The following is a 22,119-nucleotide window of genomic DNA, read 5'->3' as shown; positions in this document are numbered from 1 at the left end:
CATTTTATATAGAGAGCCCATCGACCCTCAAACTCAATGACTCAATAATATAATGAATGGTATTTCCCTAGTTTTCCAAACCTTTCCCTTTCTCCTGTGTTTCCAGGTTGTATTAATAAAATACTATTCACAGCACATTCTTTGACTTGCCTATATTCTCTTTCTTCCTCAAATGCAAATCCTATTAATTTAATCTCTACAATAGAACAAGGAAAAATTGTCAAGAACAAGTATAAAAACATGAGGAGGAAATGAGCAGCAGAAGTTCCACCCCAATGAGAAACATCATAAAACTCAGTCTTCTGACCAAGCCAGGCCAGACCCTTTCCAGGCTACTCTCTACTACTACCTTCCTTCCCGACCTCATACTCTCTGCTCATGAAGCCATTAGTGGTCCATGCATCTGACTTAGCTGCATATCCCATATTTTCAAAGAGCATATTTAGGGTAGCCATATGTCCCAAGTCCGGTTTAAGACTACTGTTCTGGCATAATTATAGTTCCCTGTTCACTCTCAAAAGAGTTCTGGTTTAGATTACAAATCCCTGTATTTAACTGCCACCAGTTAGATAAAACTATGAAGTTTCTCTTAGATAGGACTCCCAGAAATGCTGGGAATAAAGGAAAGTCAGAGGATATTCCTTGCTAAGATACATACCATTTGTCTAATTTACAACCATATGAATTGAATAGCTGTTAAAGGCCAACATCTCAAACCAGAAATATTTATTTATAATGTGGGCTGAAGCTTCATAGACCTCCTTGTTAAGAATAAATGTTTTAGCCTGGCCAGTATTGCTCAGTGGTTGAGCATAGACTTATGAACCAGGAGATCACAGTTTGATTCCCAACAGAGCACACTGCCTGGGTTTTGGGCTTGAGCCCCAGTAGGGGGTGTGCAGGAGGCAGCCAGTCAATGATTCTCTGTCATCATTGATGTTTCCATCTCTCTCTCCCTTTCCCTTCCTCTCTGAAATCAATAAAAATACATTTTTAAAAAGAATAAATGCACTAAATGAAAATCCTAATACAAATTTAAAAATATTGTATTTCCGCTCTCTGATTGCATCTAAATTTAGGGACTTGTGTGCCCTCCTAACTCTGTGTGTGTGTGTGTGTGTGTGTGTGTGTGTGTGTGTGTGTGGCTTCCTCATAGCCAGTTTATTAGAACATTGTTCATTATCACCCAAGTAATTTCTCTTTGTGCAAGTATCAACCTCTACTATGATAACCGCCACAATACTCCCTCATCTCCCCGATAAAAGCACTGGAGAGAGGTTTGAAAGGTTAGCCTCCCATGGCAGCCCACACCCACACGATGCGCATTTATTGTCACTCTTCCTCACCTCCCCAGGGTGTTTAAGGGGGTCAGGAGGAGAAAATTGAATTGCATTAGGCCCCACAGTAAATTTATAGTACATTCAACTGAATTATACCATTAAAATCTGAAGATGTCTTCTAATAATGTGTTTCTAATAATCCAGGGACAACCTATAAGTGAATAACTGGTAACTGACTATATATAACAAACACAAGGGACGTAATCATATATGAAACAAAATTAAAAAGCTAAACCACACCTTTACAATCTTTATAAAAATGATAAAAATTTACTTTAAATTGGTGTACACTGACTGTAAGATGGAATATACTAGTAAAGATTACGTTATATGATAACTAAATAAAACAGTCTAACGATAGGCTAGAAACATTGTTTAAGCATCCTGGGTCATTTGTTCTTTTATTGGCCACCCAGTTCTTCCCTTCTAGCCGCTGAGCAAGTAACAATGAGGCTAATGTTGGAGAAGAAAACGCTCCCTTCATCTCCCAGCCTGCTACTCTGATTCACATTAAAGCAGAGATTCACTCATGCACAGCTGTGGTCGACATGATTCCAATTTAAACATTAACCTGTGATGCTTTAACAACACAGCAGGGAAGTTTCTGAGCAGGGATACAGGCAATGCCTGTCTGCTCACACTGTCTGGCACTGCGCACGGCACGGCTCTAAACCCCATCTCTCCTGGAGGCACTCAAAGGTTATGTCATCAGGAAATGCACGACGGGCCGCTGGCCCAGCCCGCTCTACACCTGTGCCTGTGACTCACTTTCCTGGCGACGGTATCAGATAGGGATGGAAAAAAAGCAATGCCTCTCCCTGAAAAAGTCTCTTACTGTCTTGAAATCCTGGGGGTTGATTTTTTGTTGTTGTTATTTAACTAAGCTCTCAAGACTATATGACGCTTAACAAGACATTCAAGAGAAAAAGATGTAGGGTGGATGCTGTGGACACAGAAGGAAGAACTGAATTGGAAAGTGGAATGGAGAAATAAAGACCCCCACCCCCCATCCCAAATAAAAAGAAAAGAAAAACACAGTGTTTCTATGTTTGCCTCTTCAAGGAAATCTCAGCTTGCTTGTTTGTTTGTTTGTTTATCTGAAGATCTAATTGGCTTTATTAGCAATTTATGAATTGGGCAGCATTCCCTCTAGCAACTAGAAGGGCCCTCTCCACATGCTTTATTTATCTAATGAGAGCCAATATCCTGCACACAACACTGTACTGCACTACATGGGAGACGGCTCAAATTAAAATATGACATTTCCCGTGGCAATTTACATTTCTTTCCAACTCTAAGTTATTTTTCACACAAGAGTCAGCATTGCCACTCACTGGTTTTCAAAGTCATTTTGACAGACAGTGCATTTTAATGAGCATGTTCTCGGCGGGAAGTGGATCCCAACTGCCTTTCAAATGTATCAGAGTGCATTTCAGGCTGTGTCCCACATTTCACTCATCCTCGCCGACCCTGGAGGGCGTGACTGTGTTCCCGTTCACTCAGAAAGCCTAGCTAGACACACCTGAGACAGGAGAACGGTAGGCTTATTGAATTTACTGTCTTTAACAATGTCAAAACCAAACAATAAAACATTTCTCACAACTGTCTGTGCTATCTGGATGTCCCCTTGTACCAACAATGAAATAAGGACAGCTGTGGGGTTAGACTCCAATAGTCACGCTGTAGAAGCGCCGAGCACGCACCCTCCCTGGGCCGCAGGTGAGCGTGGCTTTGGGAGGCCTCTTGCCCATGACTGGGGGCCATCTGATGAGCTGCAGCTTGACACTCATCTGTGTTCCAGTGAAAACAAGAATAATGTCTGTGTAGACTTAAAAGGCAACGTCAAGAAGAATACCAAATGTTGTAGCACATGTGTTGATTTGTTATGTTACATTTCAGCTGTTGGTTATGTTAATGGAACGGTTTCACATACTTCGTTCCGATGTAGTTATTTTCATAATCATGTGGCTGTATCTTTCTAGGACTGCCTGGTAACCCTGATCGCATGATGTTGTGCTGTCACCACCAGGCCAGAACTGGAAGTAAGAAAGAGAAATGGACTGAAACTTCGCCTTGGCACTGGATGACTTGTAATGAGCCCCTCAGGGCACTGGGGCAAGATGTGTCCAGCTCTATATGCTGTGAGATCCGAGTACTAGTTTACAGGACATCTAGCGGGACATAGCACCACATCGGCTATAACTGGGGACATTTAAAAAGTGGACTGACAATATAACTCATGAATATATTCCAGAGGTGAGGAGAGACCAGTCCCACGCCAGCATTTGGTGTCACTGGCAAGTCCATTTTCCTTAGGACCCACTGTGATGGTAACAGAAGGACTGCTGACCCTGTGACAGGAAGGCAGCAGGAAGGCAGCAGGAAGGCGTGTGTCTTTCACATTCTCCTCGTCACTGCCAAGATGCCCACCAGGAGCACAGGGAATGTGAAGTCGCTGCTGCCGCCGTTTCCTTTACTGATTAGGGTGCTGCCAGATGGACTTACAGAGCGGTATCGACGAGCTCTGGCTGGCCCGCTTGGAAAAAGACTGAACCCATGACACGACTGCATGCACTCGTAAGATGAAAGAAGAAACAAAACCCTCTGGTGACTGAAGTAGACAGTCTTTTTCACAAGCTCCTTTCTTACAGTTCATAGGACCTGGAGCGTCTGGAGCCAGGGGTGTACCTGCGTTTGGTGGGTGCAGGCGAGGGGTCGTAAGCCGTCTCCCGAGGGTGGGAGATAAGTCTGAGGACGCAGGGTCAGTTGTCTCCGGCTACAACACGAAAGCGACTTCAAATAGAGAGGGCCAGAGTGACAGCTCCCTTGTCGTTCTCTCTCTTCCTCCATCATAAGCAATGGTACGTTGGAACCAGCTTGTATCCGCTCACAAGAGCCAATTCATGGATTTTCAGGAATTGTGTGAAGAGGTTGTTAAACTCAGTCACTATCAAAAATTAAATTACCCAAATTTACTGTTAAATAGATTATAGTAAAAACACAGGCAATGCATACTCAAAATGTATCACTTCCTACTGACTGTACTGTTTTACTATCATCCATGCCCTGGTTATTAACGGTACTGTATCTGCATGGTGGAAATACCACGTGATGCCCTGGAAACACTACGTGACGGTGGGCTACCGCACAGCTCTGCCAGCTCTGCACTCAGTGGCGTCGCGTTGGCAGCCTGAAATCATCCGTGGTGAGAGTATTTGCACCCAGAGACCAGTCAGTGCTACAAAGCAGGGCTGCTTTATTTTCCCCTGGAGGGCGGGTTATCATCGCACCACGAATCACAAGGAAAACGTACTTCTCTTTCCTACCTTCATTGGTAGAGAAAGAGAAATAAAGTAGGAAGAAAGCAAATGACACCAACTGGTTCATATACTCACTGGAGGCAAAGCCACGTGACAACGTACCAGCTCACACCCGGCTATGGCAATTTACAACACAGTGTACTGAAATTCTGTTTAACTGGCATCTGCTTTTTAAAAATACGGACACAGCCAAGTTCCTTTTAATATTCAAATTAGAGTCAAGCTGAACTGCCAGAGGACAAACAAGCTTTTCTTTGAACTGTTGACAGTTTGGATAGTAAACCATGTTCTAGTATTTATCTAGAAAAGAGAAAAGCTAAAATTTAAATGTTAGATTTAACTTCAGTCTGATTAGTAAACCAGAAAGATAGGAGTTTGTTTAATGGGGAAAAACTCGTTAAATTGTCCTCATAAGAAAGTACAAGGAGCCCAGCCAGTGTGGCTCAGTGGTTGAGTGTCCACCTATGGAGCAGGAGGTCGCCAGTTTGATTCCAGTCAGAGCACATGCCTGGGTTGTGGGCTCCATCCCCAGTAGGGGGCGTGCAGGGGGCAGCCGATGGATGATTCTCCCTCACCATTAATGTTCCTATCTCTCTCTCTCCCTCTCCCTTCCTCTCTGAAATCAATAAAAATATATTTTAAAATAATAAAAGAAGAAAGTACAAGGAAGAGCTATGGAGAAGAAACACTGAAAGCATCGTGAGAAATACAACTGGTACTCCTGGATCCTGGTGCAGTGTCTGGACCCCAAAGAGACCCACATCACTTCACAGATAGTTTTAAACACAACAGAACAAATGTCCACCGCACCGTGACAACAATAAAGTAACATAATGCTGTACTCGAAGGCAAATAGCACTGGGCTCAATAGTTCTATTCTTGGAATTTACATGAAACAATAAGATGAAACTGCACCAAAAAAACTGAAGTGTCCCTAGAGGAGTTTATAAAAGGAATATAAAATGCCCTAATACAGAACACTTTCAGAAATCATAAAATATTTACTTCGGCAAAAGGAGCAGTCTGCTTTCACAGCCTTTCACAGCTCTAGCAGGCGTAGAACATCATTATCTGAGTTCATATGAGGCAGAAAAAGAGAATAACAAGCAAGTTGAAGAGATCCAATTTTTTTTCTTTCTGGAAGAGGAGGAAAATATGATGATTTTTAATGACCTCTTGTATCCCGTAGGAGCTCAAAGAACATTACTGAGAGCTTTGCTGAGAGGGGATAAATTACAGATGGAGCTTTCCGCAAATGGGTTTTCATGTGAAGGACCTTGGGGCTTTTCAATTAGGAATGTTAAAAGTGGGATCTAGACATTGCAACATCCTGATACTGAGACGCAAACTACGACAGAGATCAACACAAGATGGAGTTGCACAAAAAAAGATAATGTGATGACAATCAAATTGAGCGTTTCTGGCAGTTACGCAGGCTCTACTGAGGAGAACTCAGTGCGAAAGAGAACCTGAGAAAATGCCAGTAGAATAGAAGAATAAAACAAACTTGAATCATTTTGGACAGGATGAAAAATCAGAAGAGAAAACAGAACATGTTAAGTAAAGCCAAAAAGGAACCACAAACTCAGGGACAAAACAGACCGAGTTAAAGACCAAGTTGGGCCGTGGCTTAAAATGTTTTAAGCAAAATTGATTCCTATATGATAAAATAAAATAAACAATTTCACAAAAAGGATTTATGACTAAGCAGTTTAAGGCAACCTATGAAACAAATAGGCCTTTTGATCATTTCATTCATTTTTTTAAAACCACAAAACTTTTTTTTAATATTTTATTGATTTTTTTACAGAGAGGAAGGGAGAGGGATAGAGAGTTACAAACATCAATGAGAGAGAAACACGGATCAGCTGCCTCCTGCACACCCCCTACTGGGGATGTGCCCACAACCAAGGTACATGCCCTTGATCGGAATCGAACCTGGGACCTTTCAGTCCGCAGGCCAACGCTCTATCCACTGAGCCAAACCAGTCAGGGCCCGAAAAACTTTTAACTCACAAACGCAAAATATGTATTTAAATTAATGGAATGATTTAACCTCCAATAAAAATAATTTCTTGAAACTCAGTGAACAAAGTATAATTCAATGAGAAAAGCATGACGATATTAACGTTTTGCCTCAAAGAAAACAAAACCCTGTCGAAAAGGGAAGCTACTCCCTGCCAACAAGCATGACAGACAGATCCATGACACTGAGGGATTACTTTACGATGAGAAAACCAACTGTCACACGGGGTGGATGTTTACGTTAACCAGCGCGTCTCCTTGGAAAGCAAGCTTACGTGGAGCAGGTTGCTTAGAGTCAGACTAAGGGAAGTTGACTGGGATCCCTGTGATGGTCTCTCCATCAGCTCCAGCGGGCTGCCCCGCTGCCCACAGAATAGTCAAGTTGGTGGGATAGAGCTTCCAGTGCATTGTCTGCCCTGAGACCCTTCCCTTCCCGGATGCCACTCGGACCAGTGCCCCCTCTTGACTAGAACATTGCTTCTTTGGATGGACTGGTTACTTCATTGCAAGCCTTTCAGGCCTGTGAAGCCATTCCCTCTCCTGACAACTGCTCATATCTGCTCTGAATTACTACACATTGATTTCACTGCTGAAGTTCTGTGGATGAGGTGGGAGGGATTGGGAGACTTCACTGTTGCTCCAGCGAAATTTGTCAAGAGCTCTCTATGAAGAGCAAACTTGGACTATAAACATGGTTATGTCTGGAAAGACTGATGTTGATCCTTGCTGATGCTGGGTGATTGTATATGGGGGTTCATTAAACTATGATATCTGAAAATGTTTAAGTAAAATCACCTGGCTGGCAGTCATATATAAACAATTATTATCTATAATTAGGTTTATAATATGTTGCTAAGAATATAAATATATGGCCCAGCCGGTGTAGCTTCTCTAAGTCTCAATTTCTTAAACTATAATATGGGGACAATACCAATATCTACCTCTTAGGATTGTCAAGAATATTTAAAAAAAATTACTCAGCCCAGCCAGGGTGACCCACTGGTTGAGCGTCCACCTATGAACCAGGAGGTCACAATTCAATTCCCGGTCAGGGTATATGCCCATGTTGCAGGCTCGATGCCCAGTGTGGGGCATGCAGGAGGCAGCTGATCAATGATTCTCTCTCATCATTGATGTTTCTATCTCTCTCTCCCTCTCCCTTTCTCTCTGAAGCCAATAAAAATATATTTTTAAAAATAAATAAAGAATAAAAATTTATTCATGTAAAGTGGCTCCCACAGAGCCTAACAGATAGTAAACATTAAATAAATGTCAGATATAATAATAATTATGGTTTAGAGAAGCTCAAGGGTTGGCTTTTCTGGAAACAAGAGGATTAAAAGAGGATATCTGGAGATCCTATTTTGAAATAATAATCCTAGGGTATTCAAAAATCTTAAGACTGAATGTGGATAGCTGGTATAAACATCAGGAAGAGGGGAAATGAATGAAGAGCCGTCAGCCAGAGAGCTGGCTGCTACCCATGTTCTCTCCGGAACCCACTTCACGAGCAAGCACGTTGAAATGGGATTCAAGATGAGGACCCTGCTGACTCTGTGCTCAGTGATTCACCGCACTCAGGACTCCAAGCCTCGCTGCTCCCCATGACACCATCTCTCTGGTAACAAAAACAAATAATTTAACAAAGCCTGAATAATAATTGCCCAGCACTCAAGAAACAACCTAATTATAGAGGCACTGACATTCACCACAAAGCTATACAGAGGTACCTGATTCTCCGTATTTAACCACCACCCTTACCTCGCTCCTCACCCATGCCCAGTCATCTGTTAGAAAAAACAGCTTGGTTCTCGATGCTGCTGCTGTCTGAAGGAATGATGAACTCGGTTAGTGCACCTGGAAATACACCAGCAGGCTAGAGAAGGAGCACTGAGCTCATAGCACTTTAATGAAAATGTCAGGACCACCCTGAAGTATTTACTAGGAAGTCCTGTAAATGCCAAGTAAAGAGAGGAGCTAAACAATTAGGGTAATGGGTGACAGCAAGCAAAGAAAAAAGTAAGCTGCCTATCAGAAAAATCCTCTATTCTGACTGTCTTATGCCAAAAGTTTTTTCAGAGAGATCTGTGGTAACACCCAAGGTTTTGGCTTCCTAAAATTAGCTCAGGCGTCACTGGAAAACATTGTCAGCACAATGCAAGTTTTGTGGGGAAAGTACTACATGGCCTCTTCTTTCTTAATATTTCTAAGGTTCTCTGGAAACGACAGCAAAAGAAGAACATATTCTTGAACCTGGACAGCACTTGGGGGGCAGCACCTATGTGTGCTTTGTTCACCGAAGTATTCTGGGCATGGGTCAGAGGATCTAGATGGCTGATAAATGTTTGTGGAGCTATCAATAAAATTCTTCAGGCTAGGACAAATGTGCTTGTAATTGCTGCTATCCAGTTTACATTGATTTCCTCATTCTACAGTCATAGAAATAAGAGCAGGAACCGAGGGGCCAAGTCCACGGACATACTTGTAGAAACCTCTGGTTGGGCTACGCTGCACAACCTGGTCTGAACTTCATTTGGACCCACACTGTGTGTCTAGGATCTCCTGATGGGAAACTGAAGTGATCTGAGGCAAGAGAGGATGAGAACTATGGCAATAAATAGTTCCTCAATGAACACAATGAATTCTGCACTGCTATTACATCACAACCATGGCTTCCTAAAAATACCAATGTATGGTATAGGTCTGATGACATGTACTGACTTAGCTTTTGTGTTTCCTTTCTCTTTCGTGAAATCTTGCAAACACAAGAGTAAACTCATGACAGCATTATAGACCCTGAGGAGAGAGGGGTGGACACTAGGACTGACGTATCTGCCATGGGACCCATCAAGTGTTTTCTTTGTAGGAATGTATATAAAAGGAAGCAGCAAGTCCCTCACTAGATCAGTCGGCCAGAAGGTTTCCAAGTTGTCAATTTACTGGGTGGAGATGTCCAGAGTGGGATTTCCAAATGTCAAGATTTCATCTAGTTCAATACACTGAAAAGACCTGAGATTTCATCTAAAGTTGCTGATATGAGTAACAGGGGACAGCATAATTTTTTTTTGTTTGAAGAGTTGTCACCCAAAAGAGAGATAATTATTGTGTATTGTTTCACAGGGCAGGAATAAGACCAAAAGATAAAAGTTTTTGGTTCAAAATTGAGAAGAAAATTATACGCCCACTAGAGGTCCAATGACTGAAATCCGTGCATGGGTAGGGTCCCTAGTGGCTGCAGGCTGCTGGCTGGGGCCTTCCTTCGTTCTTCACCGACCACTATGGTCATTACATGTCATAGCGAGCAATTGAACTCCCGGTTGGTCGAACTCCCGAGGGGACACCTTGCATATTAGGCTTTTAGATAGATAGATAGATAGATAGATAGATAGATAGATAGATAGATAGATATCCCTGGTGAACATAGATGCTAAAATCCTCAACAGAATATTAGCAAACCAGATCCAGCAATACATTAAAAAGGTCATATGCCATGATCAAGTGAAATTTATTCTGAAGATGGAAGGTTAGTATGATATTCACAAATTAATAAACATGATACACCACATCGACAAAATGAAGGATAAAAACCACATGATCATATCAATGGATGCAGAAAAAACATTTGGTCAAATCCAGCACCCACTTATGATTAAAAACTCTCAGCAAAGTGAAAATAGATGGAACATAAAAGCCATATGTGACAAACCCACAGGCAATATCATTCTCAGTGGGCTAAAACTACAAGCATTTCCCTTAAGATGGGGAACAAGACAAGGATGTCTACTTTCACCACTCTTATTCCACAGAGTACTTGAAGTCCTGGCCACAGTAATCAGACAAAAAGAAATAAAAGGCATCCAAATTGGAAAGGAGTAAAACTGTCATTATTTGCAGATGACATGATACTGTATATAGAGAATCCTAAAGATTCCACACCAAAAACACCCACTAGTACTGATAAATAAATTTAGTAAAGCAGCAGGATACTAAATAAATATGAAGAAATCATGTGTGGCTCAGCAGTTGAGCATCAACCCAGGAACCAAGATGTCATTGGTTCGATTCCTGGTCAGGGCATATGCCGGGGTTGTGGTCTCTATCCTCAGTATGGGGCGTGCAAAAGGCAGCTGATCAATGATTCTCATCATTGATGTTTCTATCTCCCTCTCCCTTCCTCTCTGAAATCAATAAAAATGTATTTTTTTAAATGTGCCTAGCAGCCTGGCCATTGTGGCTCAGTGCTTGAGTGTTGAACTATGAAACAGGAGGTCATGGTTCGTTCAATTCCCGGTCAGGTCATATGCTCAGGTTGCAGGCTAGATCCCCAATCATGTAGGAGACAGCTGACAATGATTCTCATCATTGATGTTTCTATCTCCCTCTCCCTTCCTCTCTGAAATCAATAATATATATACTAGAGGCCCAGTGCATGAAAATTTATGCACATGGGGGGTCCCTCAGCCAAGGCTGTGCCCTCTCACAGTCTGGGACCCTTGGGGGATGCCCACCTGCTGGCTTAGGCCTGCTCCCCGAGAACAGATGATCTAAAAGAAATAATCATATCCTTGGGTAAGGATTTTTTAAAAAAGGTAATGGTAGCATGAAAATTCACTGCCGGCGGGGCTGAGGGGACTGGGGGACTCCGGCGGCAGGCGGGCAGCACAGCTGTCAGCCCCGCCTCCCCAGCAGGGCTGACAGGACTGGGCACCACCATCCTGTGGCTGTGGGCACTGCCATCTTGTGAGGATGTGATGGTCAATTAGCATATTGCCTCTTTATTATATAGGATATATATTAAATGTGCCTAGCAGAAGCACCAAAGATAAAAAACCTTACTAATGAGCTCATAATTTAAAATTACAAAATACACAAGGAAAGAATCCAGCACGTCAGCAGAAATCCTAAATAGCAGAATTAGTTCTCCTAAGAACTACAAATCATGGAATTATTGGACACTGTAGCAGCCAGGCTCTAGGGTGGCTCCCATGAACACAGTATCTCCTAGTGGCCATGCCCTTTTGTAATCCTCTCCCCCAAGTGTGGGCATAATGTGTGGCTTACATCTAGCCAACAAAATGCAGCAATAGTGAAGAGATTTATGTGGCTGTGTATATGTGATTATGTTCCATAAGGTGGTGACGCCCATCTTACTAAGACACTCTCTCCCTGGCTGGTTTTGGAGCAGCAAGCTGCCATGTTGTGAGCTGCCAATATGGAGAGGGGATTAAGCAAGTAAAACATGGCACCGAGCTGAGGTGGCCTCTAGTGAACAGGAGCAAAACAGTGAGTCCTCAGTCCAGCAGCCTGGATGCTGCTCACAGCCATGAAAGCACTGAGGGAGATCCTTTCCCATTTGGGCCCCAGATGAGACACCAGCCCTGGCCAACATCTTGATTTACAGCCTCACAGAGGACCCAGCGAAGCTGTGCCCAGACTCCTTATCCACATACACTGTAGATGATAAATGTGTGTTGTTTTAAGCCACAAAGTTATAATACTGTTGTGCAGGAATAGATAAATAATGCAGCTACAGACTACCATATATGTTTCAAGTGCTTAAAGAAATAAAAGGACAGATAAACATGAAAACATAAGACAAAGAGAATAAACAGCAGGAAAACTGGAAAAAACACAAGTAGGAAGTCTGATTTAAAAAAACCTAATTCCTAAAATGATTTAACTAAATGGATGGGTTAAACAGCAGATTGAAATCTGCTGAAGAAATAATACATGGCCCTGACTGGTTTGGCTCAGTGGATAGAGCGTTGGCCTGCGGACTGAAGGGTCCCAGGTTCGATTCCAGTCAAGGGCATGTACCTTGGCTGCAGGCACATTCCCAATAGGGGGTGTGCAGGAGGCAGCTGATCGATGTTTCTCTCTCATCGATGTTTCTAACTCTCTGTTCCTCTCTCTTCCTCTCTGTAAAAAATCAATAAAATATAAAAAAAGAAATAATACATGAACTATAAAACAGATCAAAGAAAGTTTATCTATTTTAATTTATAACACACAATACAGATAGTAAAAAATGGAAAAACTTGAACGAGAGATAGAGGATTGATAAACACAAACACTGACTGGACAGGGAATAGCGAATGACAGAGTACAGAAAAGAGAAGTAGAAATACTAAAAGAAATAATGGCTGAGGGTTTTCCAGAATTGATGAGACATCATTTATCAGGCTCTAGAAGTAATTTAGACCCAAGAAAGATTATTATAGTAAACACACTGAGGTGAATAAAAAACACCAAAGTCAGAGAAGATTATAATAGCAAACAATGATAAAAAGTATCCAGCCTCAAGGAACAGTAGCAATACAAACCAGTGGAGGAATATTTCCAAAGTTCTAAGAGAAATTGTCGGCCTGGAGTTCTATATTCAGCTAAATGATCAATAAGAGCATAAAATAGATATTTTCAGATGAACAAAACCTGAGAGATTTTCACCACTAGTAAATCCTAATTTAAAAAACCCACTAAAATATGTTCTTCATGAATTAAACCCCCAAAAAAGGAATGTGATGCAAAAAGCAATGAAATTTGTGTATGACTAAATCTATACATTATTTAAAAATATAATGATGACTACATGAGGGGTGTAAAAGAAAATTTTAAATGCTATAAAAAAGAATATAGAAAATGTGCGAGGTGTGGTAGAATTTGTGTTCTAAGATCCTTCACTTGTTTGAGAGGATGATAAATATAATGATTGTGTACTTTGTTAATTTTAGTATATGTGTTCAAATTAGAAGGGTGAAAACAGAAATAGGAGGAAATAAAATGTAAAACATTATTACTACCTTCATTTTACAAACCATGAAACTAAGGCTTGTTAAAGTGACCGACTTACCCAGCCAATAACTACCATAATGTGACTTAAATTCATGTTTCCATTGCAAGTTCTGTGATTTTTTTCCCTTCTATGACATATAGACTCTGATTTAGGTGATACATGAATATAACAATATGTTACTGTAGTGTTCAAATCAATAAGGCAAAAACCTCACACTGATGCAAGAATATCTTTATATTAACAGAACTTTGTGGTAGAAGAGCTGTGAATTTACCTAGCAATCCTCTTATTTCTCATTTCCATTTCATCCTTACCTACGCTCTAACCCACTAATTCCTACATGCTCCACATTATTTTTCTCATAGGCTCTCATTTTTACTGTTTTTTTCTCTCTTCCTCCTTCCCATTAAAAATATTTTTAATTTTGTACGTTTGTATATGTATATACATATGTGTAAACATGTATATTTATGAATCATACATGCTTACTAATTTTTTTAAAATCCCAATGTATATGCTGTCCAGAGTGGTAAATTCTAAATGCATAGTTTTTATAGGGATACAGTGCGTTTGAAAGATTTCTACAAAGATGGAAGTTACAAAATTCAGTGAGTGGTGCCCAGATCTGCTTCATTCTATTCTGGGTACCCTATCACTGAAGCAGGAATATAATGTCAGAAAGCAGTAGGGCTATCTGGGATGCAATCTGGGCCCCAAAGCTTAGCAGTCATAGATAGTCCCCTGGTAAATTGTTGCTAGAGTCAGCCTGTATCCCTGCCTTATAGATTCCCTTACCCCTTGCCAAAACCATTTCTATTGGTTTCTCACCACACTTTTCTGTTGAAGCCAAGCAGGAAAATCTTCAGGGTGTGCCCAAGACTGTAGTTCAAACTCCTAACCTCAGTTAGTCATGTTAAATCATTGTCACTGACCCTCCTCCACACACACACACACACACACACACACACACACACACACACACACACACACTCCCCAACTAGTTTGCCTACAGATACATCTGCAATACTTGTTGAGGTAATAAACTTCAAGGGATATAATCTGCCTACTAGCATACATAAAAGCATGTACGCCTTTGGAATCAACTCTGTTTTAAGCCACAAAGTTATAATACTATTGTGCAGGAATAGATAAATAAGGCAGCTACAGACTACCATATATGTTTCAAGTGCTTAAAGAAATAAAAGGACAGATAAACATACAGCTTGCCAGATGTATAAAAACAATACAAAATCAAGTTCATAGCCACTTTAACACAGCACCAGCTGGTAACGTCCTGCCGTCAGCATTTTCAACCCAAAGATCTATAGCTAAATGTACCATGAAAGAAAGCCATACATTTCTATTATAAAGACATAAATGGTATTTTATACTGTGAAATAAATCTATAGAGCTATGGTATTAGTCAATTCTTATATCAGGAGGCACAGAAATCTAAAGTAATTAAAACCTAAACAAATTTAGATAATTGTCCCACTAACTAAAAATTAAATAAAGTAGCCAAGTAAGAAAATAACACATGACTTGCTCCTTTTATTTCTCACTAAAGCCAATTTCTCCAATGTTCCCTTCCACCCACCCCACCTTAAGGCCCCAAAAGATAACCTACAAAAGAAGAAAAAGTTTATGGACCTTGGTAATCCCCAAACAGAATCATCCATCTCAGAATGGATAAAACCTGACTGTATCCTGTTTCACAATTACTCATAGCTGGTTGAATAACATCATTACTAAGAATTAATAAGTCTACTAAGCTCAAATACAATTTCCTCTTTTACAAGTGCATGGAAATATGGTGATTACGACAACAAAGATCCCACTTAATTGAGCCACTGAAGATTTTTGGAGTACGCTTTGTAGTAGTGAAAACATAATAAAAATAACGGATGGTACTTTAGCAGACAGGGGCAATAGGTTAGGGGGAGAATGATAAATAGAGAATCACAGGTAAAGGATTAACAAGCAGAAGAGCTAGCTGTGTGGTCTCAGAAAATGGTACTGGCAAGTTAGAGATAAAATTCATGATTTCATGAAGCCAGAGCTGGGCTGTGTACAACTGAAGCCCTTATTCTCACGGTGAAAAGTACAAAGTTCTGTCCTCTGATTTGCAAAGCACAGTCATTAACGCCAGAGTCAGGGTGGTGGAAGGAGCAGCAAACATGCAGCAGTGTTCTTGGATGCCCTAAATAAGATGACGGCAGGGTAATAAATAACACGACAGAGCTCATCTCAGTCTTGTTCAGGGAGAGTTCCTCTGGAATGGGGTTAATTCAGATTTTAAGGACCGCTGAAATGTTTAACGGAACCCAAAGTGATGAGCAGTTTTCTAGGCTTGACGACCTCTCTCTATAAAAGATCAGAAGAGCTTAAGAATATAAAAAAAACTGAAAAGTCAGTTTCATAATTCTAGTCCCTCTCCTTCTTCCACAACACACACACACACACACACACACACACACACACACACACGACAAAACAAAACAACTGGCCATTCTGCCTCCCTTCACAGAGAATCCTCTGTTCAGCCTCCATTTCCCCTCCTTTTCTATTCTGCTTCAGGGAGGTCTAGAGACAGTCTTTTCTCTGAGTATCTGCCTTATATCGTGTGTAGCACAGAAGCCGAGGCGACACACAGGGCCTACACCACAGTCAACATTCTTTCCCTCCCTTTAGACAGGTCAGCAGCTTTAGTGTATCCAACAGTCAATTTCTGCAGGAAGCTCAGAGAACAGCTTTGTCAATGCCTCCGCTCCCCATCACTTCCATGATTCATTACATATCCTCTCTTGGGGTTCTCTTCTAAATCACTCATGACCAAACCAAAAGGCATAAATTTTAAAAAAAAAAAAGAAAGAAAGAAAGAAAAGAAAGAATATTGGGAGCAAAGAGAAAAGAAAGCAAACCAAATAAAAAAGATAAAACTGAGAACCCACAGACCAGATGATTAAAAACAATATTCTGCTGACATTTCAATAAAGTGATCCCCGTGGCAAAAACTTAATTGTTGCTTTGTGCCTGCACTCCCAGATTTCTCGTTTGGGGCTGGACACAATTTTTTCATTTCTCTGTGTCCTCAGAGCCTCACAGGGAGCCAGCATTATTTACTACTTACTTGGGCTTGCTTGCATACTTTAAAAGGGTGAAGTGTTTCTTGGTAGAAAAGCTGATGATAAGCCTGTAGGTCGAACCAGAAGTACACGCTGTTCTTCCACAGCTGCCGATGGAAAAAGCACAGATGACCACCCAATTATTAAAGCTCTGCAAGGCTCTAACTTCAGATGTAAACAACTGCTTTTGCTTCTTGCTGTTACCATAAATCATGTTCCATTTAAGATAGATTTCTATTTTATCACAAATTGGCAACATACAAAATATTTATTGGTACTCATTAGAACATTATATTTTTGCATGTGTGCTTCTTCTCATATAATTGGTCATTAAAATAGTAAGTGTTCTAGTTAACAAAGAGCAATCACATACTTCTGGCACGAACCCCAAATCTAAAGGTATTTTGATATATATGGGCAAATGTACATCATACCAGAACCAAACAGAACTCTTCATTTGAACTAGTGAAACACTTTTCATTTGAGCAAAGTAAAGACTTTCTGATTAAAAAACAACAACACTAAAAAACAAGTTTGCCACTACCCACTGTAATTTGTAATTCTCATAATTATCAAAAATAAAACTATAAAATACATTCTGTTCAGAAATCAACTCTGAATAGAATGTATTACACTGAAACAAAGTTATAGGAAAATGAACTGTTAACAGTGCAAGCCAATTCTTGTCTATCTGTATTTTACTTCTTTAAAATTTAAGTAGGGTAGTGAACCTAAATATTTAGTATGAAATTTCTTACCAGAGATGGAATGTTAACATCAAGTATAATTATGTGAGTACTTAATTATTTCAACCTTTATTTTAAAATGAAGTATAAAATTATGTTTAAAATAATAATTTTCTACCTTGTTCCCCGAATGCTCACAGAATTTAGTAAAGAAGAATCCAGCTCTATTCTCTACATACAACGATTGCAACAAATTTTCCATGTCAGATCCTCCCAAGGCACCATCTGCCATGGTTTTAACCTAGATAACAAAACAGAAGGCCATGATCCACCCGAAACATTGCCATTTTTATGGCATTGCACAACTGGTTTCATAAATCTGTGGGGCTGTCATGTCCCAGAGGACTACTTTATTTTTGTCCCATGTATGTAATCAATGCAGTATGTTTGCATCTGACTGTCATATAAGGTTCATTTCTGGAGCCAAGTATAGCAGCCGAGTTCATTTTATCCTAAACCAATCGGATTTCAAGCTTAATGTTAGACCGACGTTGCAATCTCAACGATTTTCTTGTTTCAGGCACAGCGATACCATTTTAGGAGTCTCCCAAATCACTGTTGGTGGCCTCCTTCCTGCATGTTTACTGTTAGTTTAGCCTTGAGGTGATGCGATAATAGCTACAAGAAAGTTATAAAAAGAACTATCTTCAAGGCCTCTCAATGCTGCTCATTAACAGTCTTCAGGGGGAGGGGTTCCCTCTCTGGATAGTCTCACCCCACACAGGTCACGGCCGTCAGGGCGTAAATGACAGCAGAAATTCTCATAAAACTGCTGTTTATGGGCTTCCCTGCCAATAAAGTTGGCAACCCTAATACCATTCTTGAAACACGGAGAGCTGCCCATTTATTTCTTCAAGCACAAGAGTGACTCTAGAATCCAAAAGGGCACCTACATTCATATTAACTCTTTGCTATTTGTTGTTTGGAACCTGGACTTCTTTCTAATCTTAAAATAACTGTGGCATAAACGATTTGGGGTTTAAGTACGGTTCTTGCTCTCTCTTTGTTATAGTGTCTCTCTGCCTCTCTATCGTCCTACTAAACAAATTCTGAGGTGAGAATCCAATGTTTTTATGATGTCTAAGCATTGGCATTCCAAAACGAAAATATCATTATTTTGGTAGAAAGAATACCCTAATTAGAAGAAAAGGAGAACTGTTTGCGTAGAATAAAATAGTTATATAGTATCATATCTAAGTGTTCAGATTATATCAGGAATACCAAGCTAAAGTATAATCCTTAGGGAATGTGAAATTGTCATCTAGAATTGGTGTATTAAGTCCACATTTTCAAGGTAGCCACACTACAAAAATACTTCATAAAAAGTGCTTCATAAAAATTTGAAGCTTCCAAAACATAACATCAAATATTATTTTTTATCGTGTTAAAAACTTAAAATCCTAGAGAGTCTTATTTTGTGTTTGAAGTGTCCTCATACCAAAACCAGAACACAGCTGTTTTTGAAAACAGCAATAAATCTATAACAATGAAAGTATAATATGCTAATTAGACTGGACGTCCTTCCAGATGACATTCCGGATGAAGCCGGGGCTGTGAGGGAAGCCCAGCTCGCTGGTACCAGAGGGAAGCCAGGGCCAGCAGCCGGGGGAAGGAAAGCCTACTTGTGCACAGATTTCGTGCATCGGGCCTCTAGTGGAATATATAGCAACATGGTATATATTCAGAAGAAATTTTTGTGTAAAAAATCTTGCCATGAGGAAAAAATAAAATGTGTTGTTTAGTAAAGAAAAAATGTTATGGTAAATCAATAAAAATTCTCTAAAATCAAGGGACATTGGTCAGTTAAAGGAGGAATCAGATTATTCAGTCCTCAAAACACTTACCAAAGGTTCTTCTGAGTAAGTAAACCTTCTCTCCAGCTCGGGCTTCAGGCATTCCGAAATGTCGGTGTAGGATGTCAAATGAATAACATTGCATCTCTCTGACATCTGCCTTGACCTAAATTAGATGACAACTAATGGATCAACGGGCATATTTTGAGCGCCTCTGGTATACATGGCACCAAACCTCAGAAGTGCTTCTTAGCGTTGTAAGAGAATTAGAAAAAACAAAAGCAAGTGTAAGCATCAGGTCCAGTCCTGAGGAATTAGTTGAGAGAATGCAGTATGCAGAAAGAAAACTGTTAACACCATAACTATTGTTTGAATGAATTCAAGAATATATTATAGTTGCCAAATGACTGGGATGGATAATAAGTGCTACAGGAGTCTAAGAATGAGAGGTTCCTTTGAGGTATATCCTATCTAATAAAAGAGAAAAATGGTAATTGGCGTACGACGATACCCTTTTCATTGGCTAATCAGGGCTATATGCAAATTAACTGCCAACTAAGATTGGCAGTTAACTGCCAAAAAGATGGCGGTTAATTTGCATACATAGGCACAATGCAGGGAGGCGAAAGGGAAAGCAGGAAGAAGCCCCCTGACACTGACAGTGATCAGAAACCCAGGGGGGAGCTAAGAGCTGGGGGGCAGGGCAAAGGCGGCCCTGGGGCCGCCTTTGCCCTGCCCCCCAGCCATGATCGGAGAATCAGGCGCCTTTGCCGCCCTGGCCAGTGATAGCAGGAAGTAGGGGTGGAGCCAGCGATGGGAGCTGGGCACGGTCGAAGCTGGCAGTCCCAGGAGGTAGGGGTCCCTTGCCTGGGCCTAAAGCGAAGCCCATGATCGCGGGGCTGCTGCAGCTGCGGGTCCCCGCTGCCCGAGCCGGACGCCTCAGCCAGAGGCATTAGGCCTGGGCAGGGGCGGAGCCTTCAACCACGGGGAGCTGGGGGTCCCCTGCCCAGGCCTGACACCTCTGCCAGAGGCCTCAGGCCTGGTCAAGGGGCCGATCCGGTGATTGGTGATCGGAGGGTGATGAGGGTCAACTCCTCTGGCCGAGGCATCAGGCCTGGGTGGGGGGTGGAGCTGGGGATTGGGGGGATATGATGGTCCCCTTGCCCAGGCCTGAAGCCTGGGTCAGAGGCATCAGGCTTGGGCAGGGGGTGGAGCAAGCGATCAGAGGGAGACGGGGGTCCCCTGCCCAGGCATGATTCCTGGGCCAGAGGCCTCAGGCCTGGGCGGGGGCCAGAGCCAGTGATCAGGGGGAGATGGGGGTCCCCTGTCCAAGCCTGACACCTCTGGCGGAGGCGTCAGGCCTGGGCAAGGGGCCGATCAGGCGATCGGAGGGTGATGGGGGTCTACGCCTCTGGCCGAGGCATCAGGCCTGGGCTGGGGGCAGAACCAGTGATGGGGGAAATGAGGGTCCCCTGCCCAGGCCTGACGCCTCTGTCAAAGGCGTCAGGCCTGGGCAAGGGGCCGATCCTGCAATTGGAGGGTGGTGGGGGTCAACGCCTGAGGGCTCCCAGTATGTGAGAGGGGGCAGGCTGGGCTGAGGGACACTCCCCGCCCCCCACACACACACACACCCAGTGCATGAATTTCGTGCACCGGACCCCTAGTTAGTAAATAAAGAAATGAGACTTTCCCTGAAAAATGGATAGGAGATAATGGTGGGGGTGGTGTGTGTGTCTGTGTGTGTGTGTGTGTTTACAGGGGTTCTTTTAGATGGGGAGAATAATGAGCAATATATAAAGGTAGGCAGGAAACGCCTGTTTAAAAGGCAGCAAGTTAACTAATTTGCTTAGAGCAAGAGAACACTAACAGTTAAGTGAACATCTGCTACAATATAACTCACATTCTCATATGTAATTCTCACAATAAGGATTTCTATATGGTAGTTTGAGATAAGATAATGGAAGACTTTGGAGTTAGATTAATGATTTAGGACATTATTATTATTTTTTTATTTTTTGTTAATCCTCACCCAAGGACATTTTTCCCCATTGCTTTTCAGAGAAAGAAAAGGAGGGAGGGAGGAGGCGGGAGAGAGAGAGAGACACATCTATTGGTTGCTCCCCACACGCACCCCAAGCAGGGGCAGGGAGCAAACCACAACCCAGGTACATGCCCTTGACTAGAAATCAAACCCGAAACCCTTGGGTGTGCAGGCTGACACTCTAACCACTTAGCAACACTGGCCAGGGCAGGCCATTTTAAAAAATATTTTCTTATCCTGCTCCCTTACTCACACCCCACTGCAATTATTCTAAACCTTACTTTCCAGATCCATAAAACACGCTTGCTCCACCTCACAAATCTAATTCCACTCCATTCTACCAGCAGACTACTTTACAGGTTCTTCTCAGGTAAAATGCAGGCACAGCATGTTTCAGTTTCTCAGACAAAATACAGCACAGCACGCTTCAGTGTCTGCCCTTATTCACCCACGTAGCAGATACCTTTCTTTTTAATTTGAGAAAAAGAGAGAAGGGAGAGAGAGAGAGATCAATTTGTGGTTCAGTTTATTTATGCTTTCAGTGGTTGATTCTTGCATGTGCCCTGACCAGGGACTGAACTCGCAACCTTGGTGTATACAGATGAAAGATGCCCAAATAAGAAAGAGGCAAAACTGTCACTATTTGCAGAACATAATGTTATATATAGAAAAACTCTAGAGACTCCACCAAAAATCTTTTAGAACTAATAACTGAATTCAGCAAAGTTGAAGAAAGAAAGAAAAGGAAAGAAGGGAGGGAGTGAAGGGGGGAAGAAGGGAGAGAGGGAGGGAGGGAGGGAGGGAGGGAGGGAGGGAGGGAGGGAGGGAGGGAGGGAGGGAGGGGAGCCGCACCTACCCTTTCTCAGTCATGCCATCCTTAGGAGAAATGGAATGCTGAGTCTCGCCTTTCGAGGGCTTTTGGCTTGCTGTAGACGG

At 41.8% G+C, this 22,119-nt stretch overlaps 1 protein-coding gene across 1 annotated transcript in view; it reads right to left on the bottom strand.

Annotated features, from left to right (window-relative positions):
* The window catches only part of RGS22 (regulator of G protein signaling 22), an 88,760-nt gene that overhangs the window by 39,310 nt on the left and 27,331 nt on the right, over positions 1-22,119 (bottom strand). The window contains exons 8-11 of the mRNA XM_059672848.1: positions 22,040-22,119; positions 19,194-19,308; positions 17,468-17,590; positions 16,609-16,710 (exon numbers count right to left, since the gene is read on the bottom strand). The exon at positions 22,040-22,119 is cut by the window's right edge and continues 45 nt beyond it. Coding sequence (XP_059528831.1) covers positions 16,609-16,710; positions 17,468-17,590; positions 19,194-19,308; positions 22,040-22,119 — 420 coding nt within the window. The remainder of the gene's footprint in view (positions 1-16,608; positions 16,711-17,467; positions 17,591-19,193; positions 19,309-22,039) is intronic.

Source organism: Myotis daubentonii, chromosome 17 (genome assembly GCF_963259705.1).
Source record: "Myotis daubentonii chromosome 17, mMyoDau2.1, whole genome shotgun sequence".
Classification (NCBI taxonomy): Eukaryota; Metazoa; Chordata; class Mammalia; order Chiroptera; family Vespertilionidae; genus Myotis; species Myotis daubentonii.
The sequence above is the reverse complement of the archived record's forward strand: the minus strand, read 5'-3'. Positions and strand labels throughout refer to the sequence as shown.